This window comes from Daucus carota, chromosome 8 (genome assembly GCF_001625215.2).
Source record: "Daucus carota subsp. sativus chromosome 8, DH1 v3.0, whole genome shotgun sequence".
In the NCBI taxonomy this organism is placed as follows: domain Eukaryota; kingdom Viridiplantae; phylum Streptophyta; class Magnoliopsida; order Apiales; family Apiaceae; genus Daucus; species Daucus carota.
The window spans coordinates 23,296,334-23,308,372 of NC_030388.2; the positions used below are offsets into that span (position 1 = coordinate 23,296,334).

The 12,039-nt window shown below is 34.3% G+C and overlaps 1 protein-coding gene across 1 annotated transcript; it reads right to left on the reverse strand.

The window, feature by feature from the left end:
• Positions 1-9,287: 9,287 nt before the first annotated feature.
• Positions 9,288-11,770, reverse strand: LOC108197849 (uncharacterized). Its single transcript, XM_017365569.2, has 2 exons — positions 11,267-11,770; positions 9,288-9,651 (listed from the first exon to the last, which is right to left on the reverse strand). Exons 1-2 carry the CDS (start codon positions 11,620-11,622, stop codon positions 9,423-9,425), a joined length of 585 nt encoding a protein of 194 aa, XP_017221058.1. The 5' UTR covers positions 11,623-11,770; the 3' UTR covers positions 9,288-9,422.
• Between the last annotated feature and the right edge of the window lie 269 nt (positions 11,771-12,039).

Below are 12,039 nucleotides of genomic sequence, written 5' to 3' on the forward strand. Positions count from 1 at the left end.
GATGACAACATTGGCCAAGTGCATCCATCTCAATTGTTGAGGATGCAATTTGAGAAAGATATTGGAATGATATCAAGTGATGAGAGTGCATCGGATTTGGAAGAATATTTGAGTGAAAAACCAAAGACATTTGTGGCTTCCGATGGGTTTGATATTTTAGAGTGGTGGAAAAACAATTCGGCAAGATTTTCCGTTTTATCTCAAATGGCTCGGGATGTTTTAGCTTTTCCAATATCCACAGTAGCTTCGGAATCGGCATTTAGCACGGGTGGTAGAGTTCTTAATGATTTTAGGAGTTCTCTAACACCTAAAATGATTGAAGCACTTATTTGTGCTCAAGATTGGATGATACACGCCGTAAAAGCTATAAGTGTTGAAGAGGATCCCGAGGAAATGAAACAACTTGATGAAGGTAAATTTTTATGATTTCTAGATACTAATATTTGTTGGTTATTTTAGTGTAAATTGAATTAACTAGTTGATCAATGTAATCATAATATTACATCGAACAAGTCAGGAGAGTACGGAGTGTATGCTTAGTTCGAGTTTATTATGATTATTAGTGCTTATGAGGCATGTTCATTGGCATTAGACACATCTATTGGAAGAGAAGTGTCTATTGGCATTAGATTTATCCATTGACATTAGACACATCTATTGGGATAAGATGTGTTTATTGCCATTAGACAAATCTATTTGGTTGAAGGTGTGTCTATTGTCAAAAGACACATCCGTTGACATCTATATATAGATGTTGCATTGATCATTTCAAGAGATATGGTTCATTTGAAATACACAACAAAACACATTCTCTCTTCTTGCAGAATTTCTGATTTTATCCGATTGAATTATTTGGTGAACCACAAATAACTTCAATCTGAAAGTGTTCACACGACTTCAGAAAAATCCAAGTTACTACCAAATCATACAACAAAGATTGAAGTTATTATATTCTGAAGATGACGAATGGAGAATCTGCAAAAGACATGACAAGTAAGTTTGCAAAATTGGACAAGTTTGAGGGTCAAGATTTTCGAAGATGGCAAAAGAAGATGCATTTTTTGTTGACCACGCTAAAGGTTGTGTATATTCTAAGTACTCCCATGCCCGAAGAGATTGAGAATGAAACTATTGAACAAACAAGGCAACGCTGCAAATGGGAAAACGATAACTACATCTGTCGCGGTCACATCCTAAACGGTATGTCTGATTCCCTCTTCGATGTATATCAAAATGTTGAGTCAGCGAAAGAATTGTGGGATTCTCTTGAATCCATGTACATGGCAGAAGATGCTTCTAGTAAGAAGTTTCTTGTCAGTAATTTTATGAACTATAAAATGGTCGATTCTAGACCGGTGATGGGACAATACAATGAATTGTTAAGGATTCTGGGACAGTTTGTTCAACACAATTTGAAGATGGATGAATCTATCTCTGTTTATGGTGTTATTGACAAACTGCCACCATCATGGAAGGATTTTAAACACACCTTGAAACATAATAAAGAAGATATGACATTGGTTGAACTTGGAAGTCACTTCCGAATTGAAGAGGCTTTGAGGACTCAAGAAAATGAGAATAATCCTAAGGGCAAGAACCAAGTCGGTAATTCTCCTGTGAATATGGTTGAAGATGGTGGATCTTATAAGAATCCTAAAACCAGCAAGGGTGATAAACGGAAATTCAAAGGAAACAACAACAACTTTTCCAACAAGAGGCCTAAGATTGCATGTTGGAAGTGTGGCAAACCTGGACATTTCAAGAAGGATTGTCGGGTTGGTAAAAGTAAGCAAGAAAGGCTTAATGCTGGTCCAAGTGGATCCAAGGATCCAGAAAAGCAACAATGTCGGATTTTGATCAAAAATTGTAATTCTGGTCAGAATTATGTATCATTGATATCTGATGCATTTTATGTGCAGGATGATAATGTTGCTTGGTGGATTGATTCTGGAGCAACAAGTCATGTATGTAAAGATCTTCGTTGGTACACGGAATTTCAACCAATTGAAGATGGATCTATCTTAAATATGGGAAATGTTGCAACTGAACCGATCAAAGGGCTAGGAAATGTTAAGCTAGTGTTTACTTCTGGAAAATGTATATATTTGAATAATGTGTTGTATGTTCCTGGGATTCGAAAGAATCTCTTGTCTGGTGTTGTATTAAATAATTGTGGATATAAGCAAGTCTATGAAAGTGACAAGTATATCTTGTCAAAACATGGCACTTTTGTTGGCTTTGGTTACTTATGTAATGGCATGTTTATGTTGAATGTAAATACTCCATTTAATGATGAATCTTCTTGCATGGCTTCTACTAGTACTAGCCTAAATTTGAATAAATCAGAATTATGGCATGCTAGACTAGGACATGTACATTATAAAAGAATAAAGGATATGTCTAAAATGAGCCTCATACCTGCTATTGATTTAAACAATGAAAAATGTAAAACATGCATGTTAACAAAGATAACTAGAAAGCCCTTTAAAGTTGCTAATAGGGTGTCTGATGTATTAGAATTGGTACACAGTGATTTGTGTGATTTTCATTCTACACCATCATTAGGAAATAAAAAATATGTGGTTACTTTTATTGATGATGCTTCTAGATATTGTAATGTATATTTGTTGCATGCGAAAGATGAAGCTCTTGACTCCTTTAAAATATATAAAGAAGAAGTAGAGCTACATCATCATGGTACCTTGATTAAAAATCTACGTACCGATAGAGGAGGTGAGTATTATGATCCGGTATATTTTCAATCTACTGGTATAATACATCAAACCACGGCTCCTTATACACCACAACAAAATGGTGTGGCAGAAAGAAAAAATAGGACTTTGAAAGAAATGGTTAATTCCTTGTTGTCCTACTCGGGTTTGAGTGAGGGTTTTTGGGGTGAGGCTATGTTGACAGCCTGTTATTTATTGAATCGAATTTCTAGTAAGAGGAATAAAATTACCCCTTATGAACTCTGGTATAAAGAGTCACCAAAATTGAGTTTTCTGAGAGTTTGGGGATGTAGAGCAGTTGTAAGACTCACTGAACCCAAAAGAAGAAACTTGGGTGAACGAGGTATAGATTGTATCTTTGTTGGTTATGCTGAGCATTCCATCGCATATAGATTCTATGTGTTAGAATCTAATGACTATGTGCCTGTGAACTCGATTATCGAGTCAAGAGATGCGATCTTTGATGAAACAAGATTTACATCTATACCTAGACCGAGGGACATGCTTCAATCTTCTTCTAGTAGGAACTCAGTTTCTACTGAAGATGTTCATCAACCGTCTGAACCAAGGAGAAGCACTAGAGCTAGAAAAGCAAAGTCTTTTGGAGATAAATTTCATCTTTATCTAGTTGAGGGTTCTAGAGATGAAATTAAAGATCAATACCAATATTGTTTTATTATTGAGGAGGATCCAAAAATTTTTACCGAAGCTATGACATCGAGAGATGTTGTATTTTGGAAGGAAGCTATCCAGGATGAAATGGATCCTATCATGAATAATAATACATGGGAATTGAGTGATTTGCCCCCTGGCTGTAAAGCATTGGGGAATAGATGGATCTTCAAAAGGAAAATAAAGGTGGACGGTTCGATAGATAAGTTTAAAGCCAGATTGGTAATCCAAGGCTTTAGACAAAAGGAAGGGATTGATTATTTTGATACTTATGCTCCTGTTGCTAGGACTTCAACTATTAGGTTGTTAATAGCACTTGCTGCTATACACAACCTTGTCATTCATCAAATGGATGTAAAAACTGCATTCTTGAATGGTGAATTAGATGAAGAGATTTATATGAAACAACCTGAAGGGTTTGTTGTGCCTGGTTGTGAGAACAAGGTGTGTAAATTGAAGAAATCAATTTATGGTCTAAAGCAAGCACCTAAGGATTGGCACGATAAATTTGATAAAGTGGTCTTGTGTAATGGTTATGTTATTAACCAAGCAGACAAGTGTGTATATAGCAAATTTGATTCTTCTGGTAAAGGAGTTATAATTTGTTTATATGTGGATGACATGTTGATTTTTGGTACAGACCAAAATCAAGTGGATAAAACCAAGAAGTTCTTGTCATCTAATTTTGATATGAAAGACATGGGGGAGGCTGAAGTGATTCTTGGTATAAGGATCAAGCGTGAGAATAATGGTATTTCAATTTCTCAATCTCATTATATTGAGAAGATTTTGAAAAGATTTAATTTTAAGGATTGTTCTCCAGTTAGCACTCCTCTTGATCCTAGTATTAAACTCCTACCAAATAAAGGTGTTTCAGTATCTCAACTTGAGTACTCAAGGGCTATAAGTAGTCTTATGTATGCCATGATAAGCACTAGGCCAGATATTGCCTATGCTGTTGGAAAGCTTAGTAGGTACACTAGCAAACCAAGTTCACATCATTGGCAAGCCTTAAGCCGAGTATTTAAGTACTTGAAAGGAACCATGGATTATGGTTTGGCGTATACTGGATTTCCTTCGGTTATTGAAGGTCATTCAGATGCAAGTTGGATTTCCAATGAGGAAGATCATTCTTCCACAAGTGGATGAGTATTCCTCCTTGGGGGAGGTGCTATCTCTTGGTCATCAAAGAAACAGAGTTGCATTACCGACTCAACAATGGAATCTGAATTTGTGGCATTATCAGCTGCTGGTAAAGAAGCTGAATGGCTAAGAAATCTGATATATGAAATTCCATTGTGGCCAAAACCTATATCACCCATATCAATAAGGTGTGATAGTCAATCTGCCTTGTCTAATGCTTATAGAGAAGTGTTTAAAGGCACATCTAGACACATAGGTGTTAGACATAGTATGATTCGTGAGCTTATCACTCACGGTGTTATATCAGTGGAGTTTATAAGAACTCAACATAATTTAGCCGATCATCTTACCAAAGGATTGAGTAGAGATCTTGTGCACAAGTCGGCTGTGGGGATGGGATTAAAGTCCGTTTAAAAGTCTCTCATGTTGAGAAACCCAATTCTCACCTAAGATTAAATCAGGTGTTGAATTCAATGTGGAAACTTAACATCTAGAGACTGGAACACATTAAAGCATCATCCCAAGTTATGTGTTCAGACCTGCAAGATAAGGAGGTTGAAGTCTATCTTCTTAATAGTTCTTTTGAAAAATCGCATATGAAGGTGCGAGAATAAAAGAACTACCTATTTGAGCATGAAGTTTAGCCGCTTCAAGAAGCTTGGACTTGGCTTTGATATGCTTAAGAAGGATTGGGACACAAGGCTAGTCAAATATAGTGTCAAGTAAGAAAATTTGAGAATGTAAAGTTATGTGTATATTATCTTCATGTATTCATTATGAATAGTAGAGGTTCAATCCATCGCGATACCTTGATATTCGAATATTTGAAATGTGTATTTCATTTATGCATAACTTTGTTATTTGTTGTGATTTTGTTTAGTTGATTATGGATTACACTAAAATGGGGGAGGATTGTTGGTTATTTTAGTGTAAATTGAATTAACTAGTTGATCAATGTAATCATAATATTACATCGAACAAGTCAGAAGAGTACGGAGTGTATGTTTAGTTCGAGTTTATTATGATTATTAGTGCTTATGAGGCATGTTCATTGGCATTAGACACATCTATTGGAAGAGAAGTGTCTATTGGCATTAGATTTATCCATTGACATTAGACACATCTATTGGGATAAGATGTGTTTATTGCCATTAGACAAATCTATTTGGTTGAAGGTGTGTCTATTGTCAAAAGACACATCCGTTGACATCTATATATAGATGTTGCATTGATCATTTCAAGAGATATGGTTCATTTGAAATACACAACAAAACACATTCTCTCTTCTTGCAGAATTTCTGATTTTATACGATTGAATTATTTGGTGAACCACAAATAACTTCAATCTGAAAGTGTTCACACGACTTCAGAAAAATCCAAGTTACTACCAAATTATACAACAATATTCTGATATTCTGCATTAATTTCTATGATTTCTAGATACTAAATTAGAAATGTATTTATAGAGATTAATGATGTTTTTTTTTCATGTGTAGCACTAGAGGAAATGAATGTTGATGCAAGTTCAACAGCGGCATCAACCACTGGAGCAAGTCAGGCAACTTAAATGGTACATTTCTGCCTCTCTGTCACTCTGTGCAAGAATTTCATAACTAATGTATACTGCTGTGTCACTACTGTATCCAACTGACCAGTTTTTTGATTTACCACACTTAATTTTTACAATAGTTGATTACATCCTATATATGAAAAACACAAATTGGTAGTCTGGTAGTTTAAATGGTTATTTCAAACTGACTTGGTAGTATTTTACTTTTTTATATGTGTTTGTTTCATGTCTGTACTTGGTATTTGGGTGTAAAATGATTCACTTCAGTTTAGCACTTGATCCTTATGAGACTTGAAGTGTTTGTTTTTTAAAAAGTCGCAGGCAATTAATTAAGTCAGGACAGTATACTTTATTTGGCTTTGGACGTAACTAGTGCAGGAAGGCTAAATGGTACTCCCTCCGTCTCTTATTACTTTTCTCATTTGCCTTGGACACGTTTGCCAATGCACACTTTCTATCGTTAATATCTTTAGTTTCATATTAGTGTTGAATATAAAAACTTCATCGTATTAAAATACTCATAAATACGAATCCAACAAGATCACTCATGACTATATTTGGTCTCATAGATTTGGCGTAAACTAATCATTTGTCTCATGTTATGAACAGTCCCGACATCTCAAACGAGCAAAGTAAAAAGAAACGGAGGGAGTACTTTTTTTGCAACTAGCTCTGAGCCTCTGACTTAGTATGTCAGAAACAAAGGGAAGCTGTATCTTGTAATTTTTATATATTAGGATGCCTTCTCTGTAAAATACTTAAAAGTAGTATATATAGGATATCTATATAGCAATGAATGGTATTATAATTTATTACTGTTTTTAGTTTTATGTTCATTTAGGCTACTGCAATTTGCTTTGTTTTTGTTTGGATTTTGGATTGGTCAGTAGAGTTTTACTAAAATTTGATTTGAAACATGATTTCATTCTACATGACTAAGATTGGGAGAACAGAATTGACTGCTTTCAGTCTGACCAAGACTTGATTTTGTTAAACAACGAGCTGTGTCTAGAACTCATCAGAATTCAATGTATTTTAGTTGATAACATAACAGAAATTCTTTCGTACTAATTCAGTGCTTGTTTTTTAATTTCAATGCAGCCTTCTCCGACCTCCTTTGTCAAGCAAGTAAAGCAACTTAGCAAGCAGAGCCTCTGGAGTCTGTACTGGAGCCTGGACTTGGTTGAAGGACTTTGAAGTTGGAAACTTGGAGTTGGAGGCAGATTAGCATTGGCCTCTCAACAAATTTAAAAATTTTATTTCTATATTTAAATGCAACTTCTGGTGGATGAATGTTTATTGGATGTTTTTGGATTGTTAAGTTTCTGGATTGTTAGTTTGTAACTCGTGATAAACTTAAATTCTGAATATTTTTCTGCAATGCAAGCTATTTTTATTAAATTTCGGTTTAAAATTTCGGTTTTCGGTAAAAACTGAAAATAAAAGTTCGGTTCGGTTAATAACCGAATAATTTTCGGTTCGGTTAATAACCGAATAATTTTCGGTTCGGTTTTCGGTAGTGGTTTTTACAATATTTCGGTTTCGGTTAACCGGAAAAAATCTCGATTTCGGTTTCGGTTGACCGAATGCCCAGGCCTAGTTGTTATCACGCGCCCGGTACTGTCTTATTGATTCACCTATTGTCAACCAGATTGAGAAAAAAATTGGAAACAATTTTTGAATATCTATTATTTTTTAAAATAAATGTTATGATTTCTATGAAGTATAATTCTATGATTTATTTTTTAAGATACTATTTTAAAATTTTTTAAAAAGAAATTTAAACATTATAGAATTTTTTTGAATTATTTTAAAAATTAATTAAACCATATTTTATAAAACTTTAAAATTTAAATTTAAACAAATTTAAGATTTATTTTTTTCAATAATCCTCATCGCTGCGTAATTTTTTTTCTTTTTTTAGTTAGTTGTTTGATTTATTAAATCTTTTTTAATATGTCTTGTTCCCAATTCATTTAAATTCTATTTTATCTTCTTGATATGTTGGTATAATACATAATCAAATCCAACAAATCAATTAATTTTTGTTAACTAATTTCACACATTTGTTAACTTATGAACTACACAATATTAAGAGAAAAAGCCATGTACGGAAAAATTCTTGTTGTAAATTATACACTCCTAATTAGTAATAAGTAATTGTTGGGCCTTAGCCTGAAAGTGAAAGGAGCATTGGACTTGAGCCTACAAGAGTACAAGGAGCAAAGCCCTCGAGTCAGTCTAAAAGAGAGTCCTATGAGTAAACGAAGAGAGAGCTGAGCAAAAGCTTGGAAAATCCGAATAAGAACACTACTCGTATGAGCGGAAAATATGAAGCAAGAATCAATCCCGCTCGTATTTCTCAATTAATTAATAAATATTGGCCCTGTTTGGGAATTAGCATTTCTCCGGAGATCCGGGTTCGACTCTGGCTCATCCGAATAAGCCTCCATTGTCAAAAAAAAAAAAATAGCAGTTGAGAGGATTAAATTAGATGTTTTGACTAACTGAAGGGTCATGTTCAAGAGAGAACCATTAGAGAGAGAACCTATAGAACCCTTACCTTATTTCTAGTATTAGTTAGGGTTCTACAGCAGAACTTCACATGCAAAAAATGTCAATATCTATGTATTATATTTTAAAATTATTTTTGAACACACACAACGATTGAAAAAACATATATTTAGATTTAGATCCTAAAAATCTATTTAAAATTTAGGGTTCTGCAGCAGAACCATAGTGGTTCTATGGTTTTATTTTAAGGACCGGTTCTCTCTTGAGCGCGACCCTTGAAATATATGTTTTGACTAGCGGATTGAATTAGCGGTTTCTTATAACACTGTTTGGTAAATATCTCTTTGATTAGCTTTTCATGACACATCCAAAACCTCTAACTCAAAAAACTCCTTAAACTAGCTTTTTGAAAATTAGCTTTTTGAGCCCAAACATCTCTTTCAATCCACTAACTAACAAACACTCACATTAGCCGATATTAGCGGATTGAAATGATCAAACCTTTAAAACACTCCAAACCTCTAATTTTATCCCAAACCACTACCTTCCAAACACCCAGTTATAATTAGATATTAATTTCTCAAGATTTTTCAAGATGACATTCCAAATCCAAATTGCAATGCACCGATCGGTAAAGCGAGTATAGTACACAAAAATTCAGGCATGAAAACTAAAGGGCAATACTACTAAAGCATGTAAACAAACAGGATGAAACAACTATAAACAAAACACAAGTAGCTACGGCCAACAAATACAGAATAACATATTTCTAGAAGCCAAACTTATAGAAATCATGAAGGAACATTAAAATGAAACAACCATGAGATGACAAACGCAAACACCATACAGGCCAGCAAGAAGTTGAGAAAACGATGGCCTTGCCAGAAGTTTCGAGTCTCTGTGGAGGACAATGGTAGAGCTATGGTAGCAACATCATTAGCTTCATTCCACTGCTCTAGCAACTCTGCCTCATTTGCGCAGGAGACGTTTTCTGCAACTGATCCACAAATTTCACAAGTTCTGCAGTTGAGAAGAGTGTAGTAAAATTAGGATGACAGACATAATTTAAAAAAGTAATTGTGGAAGTAGTAATTACTGAAATATTTATATTTATGTTGTTTTCTTTTCTGGATTCAAGATGTTTCGATCTGTGTTTACATAAGTAGATTTGATCTTATATAAAATGCAAGGAAAAATGCAAATCGCTGAAATAAATTGCTCAAATTAGTAAGACATAGTTCAGAGCTAGAAACTTTGCAGATTGCTACAATGAACAAGACCATGGAAAGAATATATAATGAGTATGATATGTAGTATCGTATTAATATAAAGATGCAACACAGCAACAGTAATCAAAAGCATTGGATATGGAGTTTTAGTAATTAGTGTATAATGAAAGGCTGGAATTGAAGAGATAGTCCAGAATTGACGCCTACCTAATATTATCATAACTCATATACTACAACAGCAATAAGAAACTGGGGATTTACTGAATCAGTCAAAATGTCAAATTCACATCCTTCCTATGGTTTGATACACTAAACAAGATTTACCCATTTGACAAAAAACATGCACTTTCTAAATTCAAAACAAACAACCCGAGTTGTGGAGTTTGAGCTGAGTTATAAATAGGAGATATGCCCGGGGTGCACTTAAGGAAGCTTTAAACAATGAATAGGCTAAATTTTGACACCAGATGGATACTAATCGATCCCCAATACTCAATTCCTGAAACAACAGCCAGGAGAAAATGTCGGTTACTGTAGTAGAGGAGTTTCGGGCACTGTCGTCCACTTCATATAAAATGATCCAACTTATCATCTTAAGCTTAGGTGAATCCAATTTGTTAAACGCCCAGTAAAATCCACCATTACAGAAACTATAGTTATGTCAACAGAAGACAGAGACATTATTATTCCAGGGGAAAGATAAATCAAGGAATCATTATAATCATGTCTATATGACTTCAGATGAACAGCAACAAGTGCCATACACAGTATACTTTAATCAAAAAAGCAGCAAAAGTAGTGGAGTGAGGCAACTTAAATTAAGAAAGTGGAAAGTGAAAGAGACCAAACAAGATTCACATGAAGCTAGAAATGTAGAAGAATTTTCAATATGGTTGGCTATAGATGCAGGGTTGCCTGATTATAAATGTTTTCCTCATTTGATTCTTGAAATTTTGTATAATCTGCTTTTCAACTTCCATGGTTGAGTTATTCTTTCCCACATCAAAGCAATTTGATTCTAATATATAATGTTTATACTATTAAGTGTCATATACATTGAACCTAACCCAACTTCAGATACATAGGTTGGACAATTCAGCCATCATTATTAGATATAAATACACAATAGAACTACTTGAACAAGAAACTCTATTAAATTCACATTTAAAATACAAATTAATATGAGAAAGAAAAAACAAGTCTTGAATCCACATATTAACTTTAAAAGCCAGAACAGGATAAATAATGAATCTCAACATTCTCTATATGTGATCACACATTCTGACCTGAAATTCGATAAATTAACAAAAGGGCCACTAAAATTAACACTAACAAGTAAATGGCTACCTTCAAAATCAAGAAAAACTAAAAACCAATAAAAATCTGAACTTTAACAAAAAACTTACTTGTTGCCCTTAATCTTGAACCAGGTTTCAGCACAGTGTTTATGTGCAACAGCCAGATCATCTTTACAACAACATCCCAATTCCATAGGCACTCCAGATTCTTGATAAGAAGAATCTAAAGTCATATGACAAATCCTACAATCCCTCTCACATTTTGACAAATGCAGCTTGGTATCATGGACCCCACTTTCCAGATCCACAAGCTCAACTGAACACTCTGAAACACAAGATTCTCTCCTCTTATCTGCAGCCCCCAGAATCTCAGAAGCAGAAAAGCTTGAAGCTCTGTGAACCTCTTGAGCAATAATGTTGGATTCTTGAAGATCAACATGAGGAGTGTTGCTCAAAGTTGTCATTACAATCTACAAGGATATAGACAGAGACAGTGAGATAGATGAAGAGGAGAGGATGTGTCATGAGTTCATGGATGTTGTTAATAAAGTACTCTAGTAGGTGATTTGTATGTTTGCTTTGTTGTTTGTCAGTCCAAAGGGCATGGACAGTACTTAAAAGAACTGTAAAATATGAATATTTATATGTGTAGGACTAGGAGTCTAGGACTAGGACCAGAACTGTGGTAGTTTTTACAGTGAAGGTATTATGATAAATAATGCATGTAGTATGATACAGGAGCAATATTCTATACACAAAGAAACAAGTAGATAGAACTAGAAGTCTATAAATCTGCAATGGCAGATTTATTGCTTGTCACTGCAGTTTCTGGATTCAAGAAAGATTTTTCATTTTTCCCGCTCAAATATTTATCCTTTACT